Source organism: Lithobates pipiens, unplaced genomic scaffold (assembly GCF_037356315.1).
Source record: "Lithobates pipiens isolate NorthernLeopardFrog02 unplaced genomic scaffold, aLitPip1_a1.2 Scaffold_19, whole genome shotgun sequence".
Taxonomy (NCBI): Eukaryota; Metazoa; Chordata; class Amphibia; order Anura; family Ranidae; genus Lithobates; species Lithobates pipiens.
Window position 1 is genome coordinate 86,611,397 of NW_027507764.1, and position 25,626 is coordinate 86,637,022.

A 25,626-nucleotide genomic window follows, 5' to 3' on the forward strand; every position below is an offset into this window, starting at 1 on the left:
TGAATATGGGTGTAACATGTAACATGTTACATAAGGTGAACTTATACTTTAAGGCCTCCGCCATCCATCCTGGTACTTGCTGTGACTCCTTTATAGACACTGTCCTGCTACTTTACTTTTGAACCATGTTTGCAATCTGAATAATGTCATTGTCAATTCTTTCTTTAGCCATACATTGTGGCCCCTTACATTGTTAAATGCATTCTCTTAAAAATAAAATAAAAAAACTGATATGGAACAGATTTACCTAAAAGCAAATCAATCCTGAGCATATGGCAAACATGCATATTACAGCTCTATGTTTAAGCCCCACTAGAGGACGAAACGTGCTAAAGGAAGATAGTCTGTGGAGTGTTTTGTCCATTTGTTTAATAAAGTTACTACAAGGCAGTAAGGATTAGTGGAGTAAGGCCTGATATTCTCTGATCTAGAGCTATGCATGGGACTGGAGGGGACTCAGGCTAGGCTTCATACCTGCAGAATAGTTTGCTATGCTGCTTGTTTCGGGCAGGGTAATGGAGTTAATAGATGATTGAACCACCAAAGAAAATATCCGCAAAGTCCCACTTTTCACTAATTAGGCAATATAACTAGGGCAGTCACCAGTGCTATATTGAACTACAAAACAATAAAAACCAAGTTTAGAGTTTGGTTGAGCTGCTTTGAGAAATAAGGCATCTTGTGGTGTTTTTGATGAAAGTTTTCTTTTCGTATTCTACACTAGGGTTGATTTAAAACAAGGTTTTAATAGAGGATTACCATATGACAAAATAATGCCTAAATAGAGGTTACCTTTAAAAAAATGCATGAAAATGGTAATTTTTTTAATGTAAAAATTATCAATTCAAAATTGTAAAGCCCGATGTTCCCTGGCAGTTGCACTTGACTTCACTCCCTTCCACCACCAAAAACTTTGTGTAGGTTCTTTAATGTGATTGAAAGCTTCTATGATCAATATGGAGGAGCTAAAGTTGGAAGGTGTGGGACCAAGCTCAACCTGTACAGGAAAATTAGGATCTACATATATCTTCAACTGCCAAGAGAATAATCCCTCTAGTCAGAGCTTAAATTGGGTTGAAGACTTCCATAGGATGACATTGAGCTAATTACCAAACACCAGTGCTGTCACATGATAGGAAGGGGTATGAGTCATGTGCTTATTCATAAACGGAAGTAACAGGTATTTTAAGAGCAATGGGAAGCAGAGAAAGATAGATATGTGTTGCTAGTGAAAGGGCAGTGATGTTAACTGGTTGTTTTGTCTTGCATAGAAGAACACAGGTTTTCTTTTGAACCTGTGGAGAAAAAAACAATTGCTTTCTATTTAGGCACCACGCCAGGTCTCTTACTCTAGAGTCCCCTAGGATCATTGAATAGAAGGCTGTTCTGCTATGCCAACAGCAACCAGCTCTGACTTTCTCCTCCCCTGGAGCAGGTAACTTAGCTGATTGACAAGTGTTCTAAGTAGGACATTCCTGACAAACAGCATGGTGGTGGTATGTATATTGTTTTTCCACTTTCTCTATGCAAGAGGAAAACATATTTTTATTTCTGCCTTTTCTGTTTTTTTATGTAGCCACCATCTTATGAAAACGTCTTACTGGAACATTATTGCTTCTACAAATCTGCTTTTTGCATTATTTTCATGTGGTTTTGTAGTCAAGCCTAAACACTATATGAAAGCTCTATAAAAACCGCACTAATATATACTGTACAAATAGATATCTTAACACATTAAACAGAGTTCAATAAGTTAATGGCAAAAAAACTGTGGTCACATCGTCTGACCTGCTATCACTTTACAAAGTTTAATAAAATTGAGGATAAAACTGCCCATTGTTCAGAGAATCATCCAAATTTTACATCATCATGCTGTTTTAATTATTTAAGCACCAAACAAAAGGTTAATCAGAAGACCATTCAGCTTGGATGGTAACCTTATAACCATCTATTCCGTAATAAACACTAATGGAGGATTTAGCAGAAGAAGTTTCAATTAGTTTTCGCACAGATGTTTAGCCCGGTGTATCAGGGGACTCCAATCTTCCGATACACCATATTTAGAACGTATGTGGAAAACAGAGTAAAAGGTTACTTCATAGAAAAATATACCATTCTCATTTTATGCTCTTCTGGGGAAGAAAAGTCAAAAACATAAAAATATAAAACCGCAGTTATACAACTAGACTCGTGCCAAAATAAAAACGACCAATGGGTCAGATTTACATTTAATATTATGCTATAATAATATTATGAATATAGGCTTTAGGACCATTTTAAAATGTATGTTCCTATCTGACCTGTTATATCAAATTGTAATGTAATGTAATTTTCCACTGTTTGCTAAACTGCTTAAAATGACTCGTTAAACCCTATACTTGATCGTGTTTTGCCTCAAAATGGTTTAAATTATAACTATTATTTTTTGCCTGTGACTTTTTTTTTCATTGAACATTTTTGCATTTAACACATGGGTATATTTCAAAGGACAACTGAGTCTTTGGAATGTTTCTATTTAGAAATAATGTATGATGAAGATCCTTTTACTTTAATCTTATTGTAAAAAAACATTTTATAAACCTTGATTCTGTGTACAGTTTTTATTGCATATGTACCTGGGGACGGCCATATTTACTCCTAACATGTATGCATCCTAGTTAGAAGTGCAGCATTTAGATCTGCCCAAATGGTAAATAAACTGTCTGCAGTCTTTAATGTAACCAAATCCTCACAATGCTCACAGATTTAAGGAACTTTACAAGGAAGCCACAGGTAATTTTTTTACTCCAAAAATGTTGTGATTTCATAATGCTAACATCTACTATACTGATTTGATTTTAGTATGAATTTTAATGCAAAGTGCAGTGATCAGTGTCTGTGCCTTCTAATTGTTTGTCTTGTTGAATAATCGCTTATTTGTGGGTATTTTGTTTTGATTGTACCACTTAAGAGATGGCTGTGTTTTTTTCCAATCTGATCCAAAATACAATCAGTATTTAATGATGTTAAGTGTTCATATTATTACATTTTTGCATGCTCTTAGAAAAAGTAAAATGAAAAAAATAATAATAATAATTAGTAAAATGCAATATTTATAAATTTAATCAAACAAAATTACAAACCCATCAAAAGCTAACAAAAGAAAAATTGTAACCTGTCCACTTGCTTCCTTTTTAATTTGATCTCATAAAAAGTCTACACAGCTTGATTTTTCATACATCCCACTGTAAATGTATGATCATTATAAGCCTAAAAATGTACTCATGATTTATGAAAAGAAATTTCTAGAATCCCTAATATCCCTCCCTTTTTGTGTAGAAACAGGAAAATATAGTTACCTCTGAAGCACATTCCTGCAAAGTGCCCACCACAGGTATCAACATGTTTGAATGAGGAGATTTAAGCAATCTTGCTAGTAGCGGGATTCCTCCAGCTTTACGAATTGCTTCTTTATTCCTTGTACTTTTGGAACAGCTCCAAAGAGCCAAGGCTCCACAACGTGCCACCTCAATGTCCTTCTCCTGCTCGGGAGTCAAGTTAGAGGATCTCATGGGAACACAGTCCAATAGTCCCACCTTGAAGACATTATGGAATAAATTAAGATCAAAAAGAAAATCACGTAAAGTCACATTTGGGCTTATGGAAAAATCTAAATATTATGTATGTATCTTGGGAAGCCTAGCCTTTAGTAACAAAGTTAAACAAGAATCTAAGCCCATGACCCTTCAACTTGGGTCAGGGGTGAGATGTCACCCAAAGTCTGATATTTGCTGCCCAGTAATCTGCATAAGCTGCTTCCTAACATCTGGGTGTATAGTGGTTAAGGGTCAGTTGACAGAGCAGCAGAGATCAGACATCAGGTGTCCTCTCATCCCTAACTTCAGTGGGTTCCCATGCTCAGCTCTGTCATCTTGCTGCACCCTGCAAACTACCTCAGTCGCCAAATGGGTATTATCCATGGACAAAAGCAAGATGTGTGGAGCTTAACTCGGTAGAGCTTATACCAAAACAGAAAGCAACATCCTACGTCAGACTTGCTAACCAGCAGCTAAAATCTGATTATTTCAATGCTGAAACACTGCAGGCAATAAGTAAGATCATTAAACAAACTGCAAATGTTATTACAGACTTGTTGTTAAAGACTTGCTGCCACCAAAGTAAAAAAGTCCACCCATTTTACCTTGATTTGTTGCCTTTTAGCTTATCTAGTGACAGAATGGACTTTCAGAAGGCTAATAAAAGAGAATGTAGCATCTTTCCAGTCAATAAACAACCTCCAATAATTCTGGCAGTAGAGGTCAACCAACTTAAATAGTCTTGCAGTGGAGGTCAAGCAGGAGTGTGCATATGTATATACGTAATTTTCTTCCAGAATGATTATGGGTGTGCATAATTAATATACAGAGAGGTATAAATGCATGGGGCTGAGAATCCTTGGCCTGTAGAATAGCACCCTCAGAGTTGGATGCTCCTAAATAAAACAAATCCTAAACATTTTTACACCGATATAGTTGGAAAATGCCAGGAAGAAAAGAAAGGTCCTAAGTGAAGAGGTTCTGTTCCCTGCATAGGGCGCCATGGTAAAAATGCAACAAAGACTGCAATGTACCAAAACACTGTTGCCACTGGAAGAACATAAAAGTAAAAGCACGCTGTGGAAGAAGAACCTTTATACTTACCTGTTCATCAGGTGTTGAGTTAAATCTTCTCACTTGCAAAGTTCCAAGTACAGCTACTATACAACACTTTCGGGTGTGTGGAACAGTTTAATCCCCACTGGGCACTGCGATGCCTACTGCCAACCTCTACTTCAATACAGGATAAGGGGATCAACAGGAGAAACCCCAACACTTGCCCGGGGACACACTACTGACGCACCCAAAAGTTTTGGAAAGCAGTGACATTTGGCACTGTGCAAGAGAGGGGAGATTTACTACCCCACCTGCCAAACAGGTACATTTTTTCTTACGCTGGGTGCTTTACTTCCATTTTCTCCCAGTAGTGACAGGGTCACTTTAATTTTGTCTTACATGAAAATTTGGAGTAAATGAAAGTTAAAATACCAGTCGATGCATATTTTACATTAACATAAATGTTTTTTTTTCTGTTAGTTGTACAGAGAACAGACTAAGGGCTGTTTTTGTTTATTTAAATTACAACTGTCTTCTCATCAGGCATCGATTAATTTTTATTAAGTGTCTTTGAAACAAATGGTATTTTCCAGACACTGAACATACCCACGAAAGTCGCATTCCAGTCTCCCCCCCAATATTCATTTTAAAGATCTCAGATGGAATTTTTTATTCCTCCAAAGCATTTCAAATGGAGCCAAGTTATGGAACTGGAAAATTACTTATTGAAAAGTTAGATGTACAAGCCAAAAGTGGGAGGAGCTACCGCTAATGCAGTATACTGCCCCGCTGTCAATGATTAATTAATTCTGCTCATAAACTTTACAAGTTATAAATCTGTCTGCCATAAATCGCAGCATAATGAAAATCCCAGAAATTTAAAAAATTGGCAAAACACAATTATAGTGCTGGACATGTATTGTCAATTTTATGAGTGCTTACAAAGGGGCGTTGTTGTAGTATCGGGTGTTAAAACATCAGCATTTTATCTTCAGTAAAAGTCACACAGCTCTTTTGAGGTTTATTGTTTTTCTTTTGAGAAATGCTTGTGATAAAATAAAACCACATTTTCACAGTTGGAGGGTTATTTGGACAGAAAATTTGGTTTCTCTAACAAAGCAACACTGTTCTCCTAGGTTCAAAGCCAAAGCCATACAAATTAAAGCAATAGTGCCCAACTCAGGTTCAAGTGATAACACTTAGCACTAGTTATTTTACCTATGAGTCTGTGAGGAAAAGTTAAAAATATGTCATGCCTTGAGTAGGCCTTAAAAGTGAATAAAAGGCTAAAGGTTAAACCATTTCAGTTAATTTTTGCTGTCAGTGTGTTGTTGGGGGGATTTTCCTTAATTTTCTATTTCAGAGGCACAAAAGGTGAAGTGAGAGGAAATCTCTACAAAATAAGGGGTATTCACCTCTTAAAGAGTTGTCAGGTGTACACATTGAAAGGTTTTCCCTCATCTCTGACAACTCAAAATTTTGCATTTTCTATCACTTTCTGATTCTAAACAAATCCTTTTCTACTATCCAAAACTGAAACAGTTTAGGCTATTTGGCTATAGATACACTTTATAGGGATTATACACTTTGTCCTAAAGATGACTTTAAAGTAGACCAAGGGTGTCAAACTCCATTTTATTACAGCCCGCATTAGCAGTATGGTTACCCTGAATGGCCCGCTTGTATCTGGAATATAATACGTAAAAAGTGCTGGGGTCCCACAGTGTTGTATTGTCTATGATACTTATAGTTTTACTGTTTTTTCCCTGATCATATGTGCCTAACTGTGCATCATATTTGTACTTTTTGTGTATGTTCATATTGCTGTTGTACGCTACTTTGTTTACCTCAAAAAATAACTATTATAACTAAAGATAGAGATAGAGAAAAAAAAGTGCTGGGGTCAAGAGTGCGTTATGTACAGAATGCAGAATTTAAGATTATGCTATGTGCAGAGTGCAGAGCTCAGGAATACTCTGTGTACAGAGTGCAGGGTTCAGAAGAGCGTTACTCAGAGTGCAGGGTTCAAGAGTGCGTTATGTACAGAGTTTAGGGGTGTGCTTTGTACAGAGTGCAGGGTTTAGGGGTGATAAACCCCAACTGTCCTCCCCTTGAATCTCTCTCCTACCTTGCCTGGCTCTAGTACCTCCCTATGTAGGCGCCTTTGCCTCACCTTGCAGGGAGAAGAGGGTGAAAGTTGGAGGTGGCAGAATGAAGTTCTGCCATGTTTCCAGCTACAAAACTGGGTGTGAGGGACCCATAACAAGGCCTGGTGGGCCAGATGCGGCCCACGGGTCTTGTGTTTGACATATGTAGTGTATTCCATTTGAAACTACTGTATGAAAGGGTTCTTCTTCTGCATCCCATCTCTTAACTGACAGGTTTGACCAGGGGTCTCCAAACTTTTAAGTACAAATGTTCACAGACTCAAAAGAAATCAGTTTAATAAATTAATGAATAAAAATTAAATAAATTAATACCTTTTACTTGAAGCTTATTTGTAATCAGCATGATATGGTTCAGAACAACTGAGTTCTTCAGTAAAACAAAGCAAATAAATTCCAAATTGACTTAAGCTCATCAGATTCCCCCCTTACATCAGTATCCCCACCAGAGCCCCCCTCACATCAAGGTCCCCATCAGTGTTTCCCCTTGCAGAGTCCCCATTAAATCAGCATGTGAGTGACTGTTGCCAGCAGTCCTAGCAACCAATGACAGTGGAGACGGAGGAATCAGCACTGGATACAGAAAGGCGAGGGAGTTGTGGATATTGTGAAGAAACTGACCTGAAGACCTGAGTAAAACCTGTGTGAGAGACCACTGACCCTAGCTGTGGGCCAGATCCAATCTTGTAGAAGCCTGCATTTGGCCTGTGCATTTTAGTTTGGAGAACCCTGGTTTAGACGTCTACATGCTTTCATATATCACTACTAGGGATGAGCTTCGAATTGGAGTCAAACTCATGTTTGACTCAAACATTGCCTGTTCGCTGAACAGCGAACAATTTGGGGTGTTCGTGGCAAATTCGAAAAGCCACGGAACACCCTGTAAAAGTCTATGGGAGAAATCTAAAGTGCTAATTTTAAAGACTTATATGCAAGTTATTGTCAGTGTTTGGGGACCTGGGGACATGTATCAATGCAACAAAAAGTTTTAAAAATTGCAGTTTTTTCGGGAGCAGTGATTTTAATACATGTCAATACAGGGGACATGTATCAATGCAAAAAAAGTTTTAAAAATTGCAGTTTTTTCGGGAGCAGTGATTTTAATAATGCTTAAAGTGAAACAATAAAAGTGTCATATTCCTTTAAATTTCGTACCTGGGGGGTGTGTATAGTATGCCTGTAAAGGGGCGCATGTTTCCCGTGCTTAGAACTGTCCCTACACAAAGTGTCATTTCTGCAGGAAAAAAAGTCATTTAAAAGCACTCATGGCTATAATGAATTGTTGGCTCCCCGTAATACAGAGAACAGTTATTGAGTCATTGATAAACCCCCTCCTCTGATATAACGGAAACCTGCGTTACATCAGAGGGGGCGGAGTCACCCGTACAACACTGGGGAAGCCCGGATTTCCCCTTGCGTCAGAGGGGGGTGGGGTCAGGTGACGGGCGGCAGGTGAAGGGTCTAGTATGGATATTTGGAGGGAACCCCACCTCATTTCTTTTTTAAATTTGACGCGGGGTTCCCCTTAATATCCATACCAGACTCGGAGGGCCTGGTAATTGAATTTGGGGGGAACCCCAAGCTTTTTTTTTAAATCAATGACTGTTCTCTGTATTACGGGGAGCCGTCAATTCATTTTAGCCGCGAGTGCTTTTAAATTACTTTTTTTCCTGCAGAAATTACACTTTGTGTAGGGACAGTTCTAAGCACAGGAAACATGCGCCCCTTTACAGTCATACTATACACACACCCCAGGTACGAAATTTAAAGTATTATAAATTTAAAGTAAAATATTACACTTTTATTGTTTCACTTTAAGCATTGCAAATCAATAATACACTCACTAATGCCCTTTCACCTGTGTATTTACCACTGCACTTCCAGCAAAAGAACCTTTCCCCACTAAGCAGCCACTTAAAATAATGTGTCATTTCTGTGTATTTGTTCCTATTATAAATAATTGAAACATGTGGCGCTAAACCAAGTGACTATTACACCACTAAATATTATACTACAAAGTGCATCAAATATAGCTCAAAAAAATTGTATACATACATAAAATAAAATAATTATTAATAGTAAATAAACATTAAATAAAAATAAATAACCCAGTGAATAAGAGCATATGCAGTGTTCATACAATGTTGCAAAAGTCCATGAGTCTCCAAAACATGTTTCACTTTAACAAGCAATATTGATAAGTGTTTTTTTCTCTCAAACCACCTTTCCTTCACCACACCGCTGTGAAATGTGATTCCTCTCCCCCTTATGTGAATGAACTCACCATATAAATCAGCCTCACACTCAACGTGTTTGGCAGAAAAGCTCTTTCCAAACCCTTTTTGCAGGGATGTGGATGACAGGCATACAATCCTTCACTTCAGCGGGAGAAAAGCTGACCCAAATGACACTTTCATAGACAGTGCACTCATGAAATAGAAAAAAGGAAATGCTCCCATAGCGTGATACCGTAAAAAAAAACTTTTAATCGCACATAAGAAGATCCTCTTAAGTTACACTCACATTTAAAAACTTGTAACCACACCAAATAAGTCAAGCCACAGCACACTTTAACACAGCTGATTGCCAAAGCATTGGTGATTTTTAGCGGACCCAGGTTATGCGAGACACACTCTTTAAATCTCTCACCGCTCCTTGGCCTCACCAGCACCTTGGTGAAGATAGACGTGAGCCATCCAATGGTTCCTCTCACTCTCAGTTACCTATTAGCAACTCCCCAACATGTTTCATCATTCACTTGACTTAATCATGGGGTTCAACCCACAGCACACTTTAACACAGCTGATTGCCAAAGCATTGGTGATTTTTACCTTGGTGAAGATAGACGTGAGCCATCCGATGGTTCCTCTCACTCTCAGTTACCTAGTAGCCACGCCCCGACATGTTTCGTCATTCACTTGACTCAATCATGGGGTTCAACATTTGAGGAACCATCGGATGGCTCACGTCTATCTTCACCAAGGTAAAAATCACCAATGCTTTGGCAATCAGCTGTGTTAAAGTGTGCTGTGGCTGGACTTATTTGGCGTGGTTACAAGTTTTTAAATGTGAGTGTAACTTCTTATGTGTGATTAAAAGTTTTTTTACTGTATCATGCTATGGGAGCATTTCCTTTTTTCTATTTCATGAGAGCACTGTCTATGAAAGTGTCAATTGGGTCAGCTTTTCTCCTACTGAAGTGAAGGATTGTATGCCTGTAATCCACATCCCTGCAAAAAGGGTTTGGAAAGAACTTTTCTGCCAAACACATTGAGTGTAAGACTGATTTAGTCGGCGAGTTAATTCACATAAGGGGGAGAGGAATCACATTTCACAGCGGTGTGGTGAGGGAAAGGCGGTTCGAGAGAAAAATACACTGATCAATATTGCTTGTTAAAGTGAAATATGTTTTGGAGACTCACAGACTTTTGCAACATTGTATGAACACTGCATATGCTCTGCAATACTCCCTGAGGAGTGTTTAAATGTATAGTGTGAACTATCACTATTTTTATTTAATGTTTATTTACTATTAATAATTTTTATTTTATTCATGTATACAATTTTTTGGAGCTATATTTGATGCACTTTGTAGTATAATATTTAGTGGTGTAATAGTCACTTGTTTTAGCGCCACGTGTTTCAATTATTTATAACAGGAACAAATACACAGAAATCACTTTAAAGAGGAAGTAAACCCTGATGGGTTTACTTCCTCTTTGATTCCCTGCAAAGGTAAAGCATAATGGACTACTATGCATCGCATAGTAGTTCATTATGTGTCACTTAACTGACACAGGAGCCAGCGAAGTCACTGCTGTCCCCTGTAGTCCGGAGCGTCCATCTTCTCAGTGGGTCTCGCTGCTCCGCCGCTGTCATTCAGCGAATCCGTGATGACGTTACTCCCACGCATGCGCAAGGGAGCCGCCACTTGCAGCATATCGCCGTTGACAGCGGCGCGCACAGTACGGTGCCTGTCTTTCAGCAAATATCTCCTAAACCGTGGAGGTTTAGGAGATATTTCTTGGACCTACAGGTAAGCCTTGATCTAGGCTTACCCATAGGTCAAAGTTGGTTGTAAGGGTTTACAACCACTTTAAGCATTATTAAAATCACTGCTCCTGAAAAAACTGCAGTTTTTAAAACTTTTTTTTGCATTGATACATGTCCCCTGGGGCAGGCTCCAGGTCCCCAAACACTTTTTAGGACAATAACTTGCATATAAGCCTTTAAAATTAGCACTTTTGATTTTGAACCTTCGAGTCCCATAGGTCTGTTCACAGGTTCTGGTGTGAACCGAACCGGGGGGTGTTCGGCTCATCCTTAATCACTACCAAACCATCAATAAATACAAACAAATCAAAACAATCAACACTTACCAGTCTCTTGATGCCACCATACTGCCTAACTGTCCGCCGAGCTCGCCTGAACTTTGCAACATTTGCAATAGTTTCTGCAGCAAGGTATTTCAGATCCTTTTCCTGGCAGTCAAGTATGTTCACCATTATCTGCAATCCTCCAAGGTCAGCAATAGCAGATCTTATTTGTGAATTATGACTAATTTCCTTTAAAATCTTCAATGAACCAATCTAGATGAAAGAAAAAAAAACATGGCTGAAGAGGCAAATCAGTATTATAAAATACACAATAAAACATCTCATTCAACTTCAGGAACATGTGTCTTTAAATCTTAACCTGCTAATCTCTAACCCTATTTTTAAACCTAAAATTTAAAGCAGTATTAAACCCAAAAGCAAACATTTGTTTTATTGCAGCTTACCAATTCTTAGATGTGGTGGCAGCATGTGTTTTCTTTTTTAGGCTTTTTTTTTCTTCTATTTTTACCTGGTGATCTGGCCAGTAAGTCTGTTGTTTTTCCAAAAGAACAAGCTCACTAGCAAATTTATAAGTTGAATCAAACCATTTAACACAGGCAGGAGTGCATTTATTAATCAGTTTTATCTGTCTATGTAAAACTTTTATCTCAAAAGAAAAACAAAACAGTTTGTAGTAACTGCTTATAAATAATTAGCTGACGTGAAACTTCAATGTGCTTTTATTTAAATCTGATAGTACATATAATTGTCTACCCAGACTCCTGTCGATATGTGCCCCCTGTCCTTCTTCCAGACTGGGGGCACTCTAATACAGCATTAGTGGTGTTTCATCACATATGGCGACCCATCACAGTTGGCTACCCGCTAGACTGCGCATGTGTGATGCCGCCGTATGCGTTCCACCCCTGAGTCCAAGTTCAAGCCCTACCATCCAAGTGGACACAGAGTTTGATTATATTTATGCCGAGTGAAGCGAAGCCGTGCCCGAAGTGCGGCGAGCGAAGCGAGCCCACGAGGGGCCCTCTGTTGGAAAGCATATGGCGGCGCACTCCAGCGAGTAGCAAAATGTGATGGGTAGCCGAAAGTGTGACATGACAGTGGCAAGATCATCAGGTGCAAAAAAAGGGGAAAAGCATAATAACAGCAAACTGGTGCAGCCACCACATCTAAGGATTGGTACAGGCCAATCTCGCTATTGAATTCGGATGAAAAAATCTTGGCCAAGGTACTTTCAAATAGGTTGAATCAATTCATTATAAAGCTAGTACACCCAGACCAAACGGGATTTATTTTGGGAAGGTCTACCAGTATGAATATCAGAAGGACTTTCTTAAACATGCAGATTCCCTCAGAGAACATGGGGGCAAGGGCTATAATGTCCTTGGATGTAACAAAGGCCTTTGATAGCCTAGAGTGGAAGTATCTTTGGCGGGTGTTGGAGAAAATAGGATTGGGCCCCTCCTTTATTGGCTGGGTCAAAATGATGTATAATGCCCCTAGTGCCAGGGTAAGGGTTAATGGTAGATACTCTTAAAAGAACGAAATGAGCAGAGGGACAAGGCAAGGTTGCCCTTTGTCTCCTCTGCTCTTTGCATTGGCCATAGAGCCATTAGCAATAGCGATTAGGGCCAACCCGGGGATTAAGGGATTCCAAAGAAAGGGGGAGAGACAGGAAAAGATCGCGTTATACGCGGACAATGTCTTACTTTTCTTGGGAGACACTGGTCCGTCTCTGGAGCAGGCAGTTACCCTAGTAGAGGGCTTTGGAAATTTTTTGGGGCTGGCTATAAACTGGGGGAAGTCTGAGCTGCTCCGGGTCGAGTCCCTGGATGCTGCGGCTGCGCTGGGGGGGTTACAGGTGAGGGTGGTAGATGCTATGAAGTATCTTGGTATATATTTGACAGTGAACCCCGACTAGTATATTAATAAAAATTTAATTCCACTTTTGAATAAATTTAAGTATAAGTGCAACATCTGGAGTAAACTCCCGTTATCAGTGATGGGTCGTTGCAGCCTGATTAAGATGATATGGATGCCACAGCTGCTATATGTCTTACATAACGCACCGGTATGGATATGTAAAAAATGGTTTAAAAAATTGGAGACCCTCTTCCGGGAGCTTATTTGGAGGAAAGGCACGGCCCGGATACGACTCCAGACGTTGCAGCTACCAATAGATAGAGGAGGCCTGGCGGTGCCACACCCTAGGAATTATTACCTGGCGGCGCAGCTGCAGCATTTGGCGGGTTGCGACTCGGAGCAGGGAAGAAATTTAAAAGGAGGGATCAGAATGATAGGAGCCCCACATGAATTTATAGCGGAGGTTCTGGAGGCAGACTCCTTTCAGTATAATAACTCGGTAACTAAGATGCTGGGTAAGATATGGAAAGCGGTGAAATTAAAAATGGGCTATACATGGCTTCCAGAATTTACACCTCTTTGGGATAATAAAAATTTACCGGAATTATTTAATAGGTAAGGTTAAAACGTGGGAAAGGAATGTTATAACCAAATTGATCCAACTTTATGATGGTGGGGTCTTAAGGACATTTTTGGATTTAAAAAAGATCTACGATATACCACAACAATAATTTTTTAGTTACCTACAGGTGAGACACGCTTTAGCAGCACAGTTTGGGGTAAATATGCCACCCGGTGGGATAAAACACCTCTACTTTGGAAGTTACTTACAATAGATAGGGCAAGTGGGTGTATTTCAGGAATATATAAGCAGCTAGGTACGAATTCCAACCAGGAAATTGACCATCCGAACTTGAAGAGGAAGTGGGAAGAGGATATAGGGGAAATATCAGATGTGCAGTGGAGGAGAATAATGGAGCTGGGGCCGGTGACGTCGGTCTCCCCCTCACAAAAGATCTCACAACTGATGCTGGTACATAGGGCTTATTACACACCCAAAGCCGCGTACACACAGGCGGACTGTCTGGCCAACTTAGTCCGTCAGACAATCCGACGGACAGTCCGTCATACTTTCGAATGAACGGACTTGACCACACACACCACTTTTTGAGCGGACTAATACGGCGTACTAAGTCTGCCATACTATCCGCCCTACTTTTGAAATGAACGGACTCGCCCACACACGCGGAGGAAAGTCCGCTCATTTCGAGCGCGTCTCCAGGTAGACGGGGCCCGCGAAGGAGACGTCGCTGACCCCGCCGCCTGGTATGGACTTAAAGGGGAACCCCAACGACGAAAAAAATCGGCGTGGGGGTCCCCCCCAAGTCCACAACAGACCCTTGTCTGTCGAGGCAACATCTCCTGGAGAAGAAGAAGAAGAAGAACGGAAGGCGGCGGTGGCGGCGACAGAAGACCGGGCCACCGCCTGTAAAAGAGCTATAAGAAGGCGCAGTGGCCCGGCAGAAGAACCGAAGAGGGGGACAAGACCCCCGAAGTCGGGAGAAGAGGCCGGCGGCGAGGAAGAAAGCCGGACTCCTCCGCTAGCAAAAGAGCTACAAGAAGATAGCGGAGGAGTCTGGCGAGAAGACCCCCGAAGACGGAAGACCCCCGGAGCTGTGCAATAAAGTATTTTATCTCGTGTGTTGTGTTTTTTTTTGTACTTTTATTTTACAGGTGAATGGGTAGGGGTACATTGTACCCCATACTCATTCACATAGGGTGGGGGGCCGGTATCCGGGGGCCCCCTTATTAAAGGGGGCTCCCGGATTCCGATAAGCCCCCCGCCCGCAGACCCCGACAACCAACGGCAAGGGTTGTCGGGAAGAGGCCCTTGTCCTCATCAACATGGGGACAAGGTGCTTTGGGGTGGGGGGGGCCGCGCAGCCCTCCCTTCCCCAAGGCACCCCCCCATGTTGAGGGCACGCGGCCTGGTACGGCTCAGGAGGGGGGGGGGTGCTCGCTCGCCCCCCTTTCCTGGCCGGCCGGGTAGCGTGCTCGGACAAGGGTCTGTTGTGGACTTGGGGGGGACCCCCACGCCGATTTTTTTCAGCGTTGGGGTTCCCCTTTAAGTCCATACCAGGCGGCGGGGTCAGCGACGTCTCCTTCGCGGGCCCCGCCTACCTGGAGACGCGCTCGAAATGAGCGGACTTTTCTCCGGGCGGGAAAAGTCCGCTCATTTTAAAAGTACGGCGGACTGGCATACACATGGGCGGATTGTCCGCCGAAATGCGAGTCCGACGGACAGTATTACGGAAATTCCGAAATACTTAGTCCACCAGACTGCACGCTGAAAAAGTCCGCTGAAGCCCACACACGAGCGGACTGTCCGCTGAAATGTGTTTCGGCGGACTAAGTTGGCCAGACAGTCCGCCCGTGTGTACGCGGCTTAAGAGATTATGTTGGTTTGGTAGGAGAGCAGATGACAGTTGCCCTAGATGTCGGGGACAGGGAGACCTTTTGCACATGGTGTGGCGCTGCCCGAAGTTATTTCGGTATTGGAGAGACGTGGTGGAGAGTATTAATAAGATCTTTAAGTTAGAACTGGTAATGGACCCGATTCTGTGTGTGTTGGGCTGTAGGCAAGAGCAGAGAGAACGAAAAAATACTACGGCGGCAGTGGTACGCTGTTTATTTCAAGCGCGTAGACTGATCGCGCAAAGATGGCAAGCTGAGAGGGCCCCTTTGGTGGGATAATGGACCCAAAGCATTAATGAATTAATATGGAAAGAGAAGACACTATATGTAAAGAGAGGGAATTTTAGAGAGTGGAAAGAAATTTGGAGGCCCTGGATAAATGAGTTGGGATACCCTATAGATTAGAAAGAACTAGTAGAGGGAGATATAGGTGTTATAGTGGTGGTTTACTGTTGTTTCTGTGCTTTTGTGCATGAAGGGGGAGGGAGGTGGTGGGAGGGGGGGAGCGAGGGGGAGGGGGAAGGGAGGGCAGGGGTAAGGGGGGAAAAGGATAAGAAATAAAATTAGGCTGTTGTTGTATAGCTGCATTTTAGGACGATTTGTAATTTTTGATGGAAAACTTAATAAAGAATAGTGAAAATAATAATTATAAGCCACGATGATGAGGAACCATGCTGAGATATAAATGAGCTGTAAGGTGATTGAGTCTCCTGCATAGGATTCCTAATGTGGAAAAAAAAAAAAAAAGGATTGGTAAGATGTTATTACATTTTTGGTTTTGGGTTTAACACCACTTTAACCTAAACCTTTTCATGACCAGCAGTTATGGTTGATGTCTAGATGTCCAGACCATAATTAACAGCTTCACCATGCTTTGGTTAACTTGATAATATGTGTATATATATATATTTATAAGAATATATATGGTACACAATTTTAGTAAAAAAACAAAACAAAAAAACTGTGTTTTATCATAGGCTGACACGTTAAAAAAACAAAACAAAACATTTTTGTTTTTTTAACTATTATGTATTACACAGATAAACACAGCCAGTGGAGTGGTATCTGGAATTTGAGAGTTTATTTTGCTGGTGAAGCCACATATTTGACAAACTGTAGTGATCACATGGCTGGGAACCTCTCTGACTGGTTCCCAGTAAGAGAAGCCAACAATAAGAGCCCATAGCCATACATAGTGTTAGTGGATGGCTCCCAATGGGAAGTATCAAAATATTAACATATCTACAGCACAGGGAATAATGCTGGGGAAAGTTAAAGCAAACTTGTTATTACAGCAAAGTTTCAAGGAAAAAGGGAACATAGTTTGCATGGATGTGAGCACACATGCACCTTATAGTCTCTCTTGCCTAAGCCTACGAAATACAACTACGCCCACCACTGTAAAAACTCAAAACATAAGATGCAAACCCAAACACCTCAAGACCCCTTCCTCCATTTCCCAGCAATTCCAGACTGGATCCAATATGGCGGTACAATCACGCCAGGAGGAAGTCACACATTTTTTTATCTAATCCTATCTCTCTCCTCTCTAGCAAGTCTCCCACTGCCTTTGGCCCCCACACTTCACCTTTCTCCCAGGCCTCTCCTGACTCTCCACAGGCACTGGAAAATGCAGGTGACACACAGTGTAAGTACTGAGAAGGAGGCTCCCTTCTTCACCTCCTACCAGCAGCACTTACAGATGAGGCAGCAAACAAGCACAGACCACCATTCTTCTGTGGAAGACCTGGCAACAGTTCCTTTCTACTCACTCATAGCAGATATGGCCTGCTTTCCAGCCCACCCAGCTCCATATTATCGCTACACAGTGGTAGAGGAATAACGAGACAGTAAACCAAGCTCCAAATGTCACAACCCTCTTTCAACTACTCCACTGATTCAGATACTTATCTGGAAAAATGCATTTCTTGGAAAAAGTACACTGACTGGATGCCTACCAAAAATGACTTTCACCTATTAAGGTTAAGGAGGGCATTATTTTCATTATGAAGCCAAGATCAAAGACATTGGGACATGACCTCGAACTAGCAGGAGAAAAGTTAAAAACGAATCTTTGAAAGTATTATTTCACTGAAAGAGTAGTTGATACTTGAAACAGACTTCCAGAAGAGGTAGAAAGTCAGTCAACAATTAGTTGATTCAGACATGCTTGAGACAAATATAGATCTATACTTACACAAAAAAGTATAAAAAACATTTATTTAAAAATGGGATAGACATCATGGACAACTCAGCCCTTTATTTCTGATGTGAGGGTGAAGGTACTCTGACATAAGCTTACTTCGTCAGAACTTACACCTTCAGGACTTCAACTATGACAAAGTTGAAACCCTGCAGGGGTAATTACTAGGAGGCTCTTCCTTTCAATACATAAAGCTAGACCACGCTCATTGTGTTTCCAACCATGCTGTCTTCCACCTGGACCATGTGATGTAATTTTCAGGGTACACAAGATCACCCTCAAAGAGGAGATCATGCAAAAGGGTCACATCAACAGACACTTGGAATGTGATGGTGCCCCTATACAGCTATACCAATTTCTCTATTGGCTCACACTCCAGCAGAAGAAAACCTATTCTAGCGCTTTTAACAAACCTATGTGACAACTAAACTCAATAAAGGTGGGGTTTCCCCTCTAACCTCACTACCAGAAGAGATAGCAGATTTGCAACACTGTGTTTTACAGAGGGCTTACCTACATTCTGCAAATAACTGAACATACAGACCTCAATACTTCCTGGCTGGGGGCCCTCTCCTTACAGCTCCTCCTTCAATTGCCTTGGACCACACTAGCCTCCAGGAACCTATATACTGCTGCCTAGACTCTGCACACCTCGACCACAAGACCTAAACATGCCAAGCACTGTTTCCTACAAATTGCCAAACCCCGTCTTGTAATGTTATTTCCCACTCTCCCTTTTAATCTCTAATGATGCCATGCTCAACTCTCATTGAACATAGACCCACTAATTGCAAACCTACCCTACTAACTTAGTCCTTGGACCCATCTATCTTTAAAGAATACTACTTTAACTCTCTAGGTGCTACATCTATCTTCTGGAGACAACCCAACATTGCTGGATCACTCTTAGCTACAGACGCCTTAACCCTACAGTCCTTTGGGACTCTCCGTGATCCCACTACCACCACCTATGCAAAAGAATAAACGTAACCCTGTCCTCTAAATATCAAACCCAGCTATCTGAGACTTCTCAACCTCACTTTTACTTCTTCATATGGGAGGTTTTCACCTCTGTGGTAATTCAGGAACTACATGGAGGCTCCTACAGAGGGAATGGCCGACAAGCCCCTATTAGCTCTTCACATACACACAAGTGCCTTACACTCAATGTTGGGGTTTGGGGGCGACGCTACTGAGGGGGCATACTCCCTAATCTCCAGTTATGCTCCCCCCCCATTGTTTTATTTATTTGTTACAAGAAAATTGAGGATAAAGAAAGGTTCTGCTTTATCTTATCTTCAGTAATCAGCACCAAACCCCTATGCAGCTACATTTGGTTGTTTTTGTTGCACTGCATTTTAAATGTTGTGGTTTTCTTTGTTTTATTTGTTCTAACTCTCTTTCTATTCTTGTCCTCCAACCCTATGTCCAGCTGTCAAGAACCAAGATGACTAACAAGCATTCTACTTATCATCTTGTCATGTTTTTGACTTCCTGAATCGTCTTAAAGCAAATGGATCACCGCGATAGCCAGATAGAAGAGGTCTTCTTCTTAATGTGTTAGATGTTTGGCTGCTGTGGTGCTCTATTTAATTTAATTATTTAGGGCCATCTTTACTCAGACATTCAAGGATGAGCATCTTTTCCTGAATTCTAATGATGACTTAGAGATGACACAATCAAGTAAATTCTGTGCCTGGGCAGTATTTGCCTGAAGTAGTTGATTTTGGGAGCTGGATCGTTGAAGATGGTGGTAACCCCAGAGTGCGTGTAGATGACCTGTTGAGGACAGTAGATACTGGAGAGATCTCTGTGCATAGGACAAGCGGAGGAGGCACAGGAGGAGTACAATGAGTGTTGTGGGACTCAGAGTGAGGCTTGGAGCACAAGCAATGGACATGTAAGCGGAGAAGGGGGGTGAATGTGAGACTTGTACACTACTTTGTCCAGGACAAACTTGTTGCTGTAGAAAAACACTGCCAGGACTTTTGAGGAAGCTGGACTGAAGATGTGTCTTCTATGTGTAGTGAGCTAATAAAAAAGGCGTTTAATTACATTTTGCATGGGGAGGATGTACAAACTGATTATCCCAAAGTCTTTGTATGTGAAGGGGATGTCATTAAAGTTGGTGATTTTGAAAAGGGGGCAGGAATTTCTCTCCCTTTGTAAGCTTTTTTAGTGTATTTTAAGAAGCGCTGGAGTTTGAATATCCATTCCAATGTCTCCACTTGAACTACCAATCTACATCTAGCCTATGTTGGAGATTTGAAAAATAAGCGGGTATCCTATTCTTTCTGATAGAGAAAAAAAAGTCTGCACTAGAAGTATATGGAGGCAGCTAGCAGAAGGTATATATACACAACCCAATAAAGACACAGATATAGAAATGCAGTGTCAAATAGAGGAAAAATACCTCAAAATATATAAACATAGATTACATGATATGACCAATATGACCCTAATAGTTATTAAAATATTAAAGTCCCCAAGGTAAAGGTATGTTATATATAGTGTAGTGTCCTTTAGTGTCCAAGAAAGGCTTCCTAAGAGACCGTGCCCCTGCACGAAATGCAATAGGATGGGATTTGCGTGCTGATGTCACGCCGCCACTTCAGGGCCTCGATCTTAGCAATTGAATTGTTACCCTGTGCTTAATCACTGCTGTGTTGGCAATTTGACTGATCTTGTTTTATGTGGATTTTAAACTTCAATAAATTACTTCACTAAATGAGACCTCTCTGGTTGTGGCTCCATGCAGTGAGCACTTTCTCTCCATGCAGTCCCTAAGTGCATAGTGTGACACCCTCTAGTGGTGGATAGCATTATTACTGGCTATCTTATTATTGAACGTCATAGCGGATGGTTGGACGTGTATGAGAGGCTGAGAATCACTCGCACAGAATCTTGTGTATCTCACAAAAGGCAGTACACCCCTCACATTTTTGTAAATATTTTATTATATATTTTCATGTGACAACACTGAAGAAATTACACTTTGCTACAATGTGAAGTAGTCAGTGTACATTTGCTGTCCCCTCAAAATAACTAAATAACTAAACACACAGCCATTAATGTCTAAACCATTGGCAACAAAAGTGAGTACACCCCTAAGTGAAAATGTCCAAATTGGGCCCAGTTAGCCATTTTCCCTCCCCAGTGTCATATGACTCCTTAGTGTTACAAGGTCTCAGGTGTGAATGGGGAGAAGGTGTGTTAAATTTGGTGTTATTGCTCTCAGTCTCTTATACTGGTCACTGGAAGTGCAACATGGCACCTCATGGCAAAGAACTCTCTGAGGATCTAAAAAAAGAACTGTTGCTCTACGTAAAGATGGCCTAGGTCAGTGATGGCGAACCTTGGCATCCCAGATGTTTTGGAACTACATTTCCCATGATGCTCAACTACACTGCAGAGTGCATGAGCATCATGGGAAATGTAGTTCCAAAACATCTGGGGTGCCAAGGTTCGCCATCACTGGCCTAGGTTATAAGAAGATTGCCAAGATCCTGAAACTGAGCTGCAGCACGGTGGCCAAGACCATACAGCAGTTTAACAGGACAGGATCCACTCAGAACAGGCCTCGCCATGGTCGACCAAAGAAGTTGAATGCACATGCTCAGCATCATATCCAGAGGTTGTCTTTGGGAAATAGACATATGAGTGAAGCCAGCATTGCTGCAGAGGTTGAAGGGGTGGAGGGTCAACCTGTCAGTGCTCAGACCATACGCTGCACACTGCATAAAATTGGTCGGCATGGCTGTCGCCCCACAAGAAAGCCTGTTCTAAAGATGATGCACAAGAAAGCCCACAAACAGTTTGGTGCAGACAAGCAGACTAAGGACATGGTTTACTGGAAGCATGTCCTGTGGTCTGATGAGACCAAAATAAACTTATTTGGTTCAGATGGTGTCAAGTGTGTGTGGCGGCAACCAGGTGAGGAGTACAAAGACAAGTGTCTTTCCTACTGTCAAGCATGGTGGTGGGAGTGTCATAGTCTGGGAAGGAATGAGTGCTGTCGACACTGGGGAACTATAGTTCATTGAGGGAATCATGAAAGCCAACATGTACTGTGACATACTGAAGCAGAGCATGATCCCCTACCTTCAGAGACTGGGCCGCAGGGCAGTATTCCAACATGATAATGACCCCGAACACACCTCCAAGATGACCACTGCCTTGCTAAAGAAGCTGAGGGTAAAGGTGATGGACTGGCCAAGCATGTCACCAGAACCTAAACCCTATTGAGCATCCTCAAATGGAAAGTGGAGGAGCGCAAGGTCTCTAACATCCACCAGCTCAGTGATGTCGTCATAGAGGAGTGGAAGAGAACTCTAGTGGCAACCTGTGAAGCTCTGGTGAACTGCAAGCCCAAAAGGGTTAAGGCAGTGTTGGAAAATAATGGTTGCCACAAAAAATATTGACACTTTGGACATTTTCACTTCGGGGTGTACTCAGATTTAGACATTAATGGCTGTGTGTTGAGTTATTTTGAGGCAAATTTACACTGTTATACAAGCTGTACACTCACTACTTTACATTGTAGCAAAGTGTCATTTCTTCAGTGTTGTCACATGAAAAGATATAATAAAATATTTACAAAATGTGAGGGGTGTACTCACTTTTGTGAGATATTGTATATATATATATATATATATATATATATATATATATATATATATATATATATATATATATATATATATATTTATATATATATTGAGATTGAAATATTATATTTCATTTTTATGTAACTAAAAGTAAGAAAATTATATCTGCTACACACTTAATTTAATAGAGGTTTCATACCTTACACTTTATCTCTTCTGTATCTAGCAAGTTAATAAGAAGTTCTAGTCCTCCAACATCTCTTATAGCCAGCTGACAGGTTTCTTGAGCAAGATTAAAATCTCTCATTGAACATAGAGCAATAACAGTGGCTGTCTGGTTTCCTCCCTAAACAAAAGCATAAACAATAATGTTACAATACGTAATCAGAAAACAATAATGCAAGTAATAAAATAATAAATCAAAATAAAAACAAAAATAGTAATAAAAAGATACTGGTATAATTTACTTTTGTGGTTAATTGTATATACATAGCAAGTAACTTTACAGTTGTGCATAAATAATTCTTGACATGTCACAATATACATTATCAGTATGTATTTTTCTGTTTCAATTATTTTTATTGATTTCAATAATAAAAATAAAAAAATAAAAAAAACATTTTCAATTGGCTGACAACTTGTGGTTCAGACACTCTGTCAAAAATACAATAGAACACTACTGTCATATACAGTGAAACATATATATAGTAATAAAGCCTTCGCGCTACCAAAATTTTTTTCCAAGCAACTCAACTAAAATGAAGAAATAATATTGGTAAACAAATATATAATTATAGCGAAAAAAGAGTGCAAATAAAATCCACCTGCTGCAAAACCTAAAAGTGTTCACATAACACAACAAAGAATAAATAGTGTGAAGAGATTTTGTGCATTGGTGATAAAAATACATAGGGTTTGTCCAATACTGGAATTCACCTGGTGTACTATTCCTGGATGAGGAAGCCATTTTGAAGGATGAACGGATAAAAGGATAGAGGCCTGGTGTGGATGCTTGTTCTTTGCAGAATTGAGGTGCGAGTTCTGAGAGCTCAGTTTCCATTGGATATCCACCATAGAAGGGAGTTGGGTTTTGATATTACATTATTGAGAAGTGGACCTTTATATGAGCCTATTTTTATATGGACTAGGACGTTCTTTGAATGGTCATTTTCACACAATTAGATGCACACCTTATATCTTGTCCCTTTCACATAATTTTTGATCACTGTTTATTTATCTATATCACATTGTATGTAGATTTTTATCACCAATGTGCAAAATCACTTTACACTATATACAGCGAAACGTTATTGGGATCTGTGAAGTTGGATCAGGTGTCTAGGAGTAGACCCTGAGACTGGGCACCCAGCTCACTGCCCAAATGATTGAAGGGCCTCAATACAATTAAAATCAGCTACAACCATACTCATTGCCATTACTATAAGAGTGTCATCCACTAGGTATCAACAAACAAAAAGGTATATTTTTTTCAAAGACACTCTACCTTTTGTCATTAAAAATCAGTCAGTGAACTCCAGTGAAGTGATGTTGCCTAGGCTGAGATGATGTTGTCTGTCTGTTGCAGGCAGTAGGAAGCATAAGCAATTTAGTTATGTCACACAGCAAGAGAGTGGCATCATTATTGTGTTTGGAGACGGACATTGTACATATATCCTGCCAATCCAAGAGTTGTAAGAAGATGGCAAGTAATTTAAAGTTCATAAATTTTTTATTTTTTTTATTTTTGATAAAGTGCAAAGGGTTAGAGCCCTTCCCACTTTAACCACTTGGCGCCCATACTACGTCTATTAACGTCATGGGCTTTCAGTGGTTATATCTAAATGATGCCTGAGGCCACAGACATCATTCAGATATTGCCAGTTTCAGCCGGCGATTCCCTGCACCACAAGAATGATCATATCGGCTGTCCCGCCGCTTGATCATTCTTACGAGCGGCGGGAGGGGACGCCCCCCCTCCCACCGCCCTCCTGTGCTTCTACCGACTCACCGTTTCCATCGGTCACGGGATCCGCCGGCCCCAGCAAGTTACCATTGAGATTTCTGGCGGACCAGATCATCCCCGGAGTCTCTATGATTGTTCGGAGGCCGGGCGCGATGTTATGACGTCACGCCCGGCCTCTGTATTCAAATTAACGGCACCGATCTGGCTAGGAAGCCAGGATCTTTTTTTTTTTATTCTTCCCAGCCTAGAGGTTAGATATGGGGTCTTATTGACCCCATATCTCACTGTAAATATGTCCGATCGTGCCATATTCCTATTACAAGGGATGTTTACATTCCTTGTAATAGGAATAAAAGTCATCAAATTTTTTTTTTTTTAAGTGTAAAACGAAAAAATAAAATTAACAATAAAAAAAAAAAAATTTAAAGCGCCCCTGTCCCCGTGAGCTCGTACACAGAAGCGAACGCATACGTAAGTCCCGCCCACATATTAAAACGGTGTTCAAACCACACATGTGAGGTATCGCCGCGAACGTTAGAGCGAGAGCAATAATCCTAGCCCTAGACCTCCTCTGTAACCCAAAATATGTAACCAGTAAATAAATTTAAAGCGTCGCCTATGGGGATTTTTAAATACCAAAGTTTGGCGCCATTCCACGAGCGCGTACAATTTTGAAGCGTAACATGTTGGGTATCTATTTACTCGGCGTATCCTCCTCTTTCACATTATGCAAAAAAATTGGGCTAACTTTACTGTTTTTTTTTAAGCATGAAACAGTTTTTTTTCTGAAAAAAACGTGTTCGAAAAATTGCTGCGCAAATACCGTGCAAGATAAAAAGTTGCAAGTGTCATTGTATTCTCTAGGGTCTTTGCTAAAAAAAACATATATAATGTTTGGGGGTTCTATGTAATTTTCTAGCAAAAAAATGAGGAATTTTACATGTAGGAGAGAAATGTCAGAATTGGCCTGGGCGCGAAGTGGTTAATATTGTTTGTGTCGGGACAGGAAGTAATGAAAAATCTTCCCAATGGGGAAATACATAAAATTAAAAGACAAGCAAACCTGTAGTAGAATGGGGAAGGGAGAAAACTTCTGGAATTTGTATTACTGTCCAGTGACATTGGCTGCCCCATTACTTGCTCTGATGTAACAGGGACAGGAAGTTAACAGAAATATCCCAACTGGGGTCACAGGCAGAAATCAAAAGCTTACAGGAATTAAAACCCTTTCCCAATTAATCTAAAGTACAACAAACTCTTTTGTACTCAGTAGGCCACTTAAAACTCAAACATCAGTTTTGGATGGTGCTGCCTTCTAACTCACTTGCAGCAGACTATGTATAAGATGCATTTTTTTATTGTTAACATCAATTCCCAGGCAGTTT

The 25,626-nt window shown here is 40.7% G+C and overlaps 1 protein-coding gene across 3 annotated transcripts in view; it reads right to left on the minus strand.

Annotated features, from left to right (window-relative positions):
- ODAD2 (outer dynein arm docking complex subunit 2) overlaps window positions 1-25,626 on the minus strand; it is a 294,886-nt gene that overhangs the window by 116,416 nt on the left and 152,844 nt on the right. For all 3 annotated transcript variants that reach the window (XM_077491037.1, XM_077491038.1, XM_077491036.1), the window contains exons 12-14: window positions 22,478-22,624; window positions 11,176-11,385; window positions 3,339-3,575 (exon numbers count right to left, since the gene is read on the minus strand). In XM_077491037.1, the coding sequence (XP_077347163.1) occupies window positions 3,339-3,575; window positions 11,176-11,385; window positions 22,478-22,624 (594 nt within the window). The remainder of the gene's footprint in view (window positions 1-3,338; window positions 3,576-11,175; window positions 11,386-22,477; window positions 22,625-25,626) is intronic.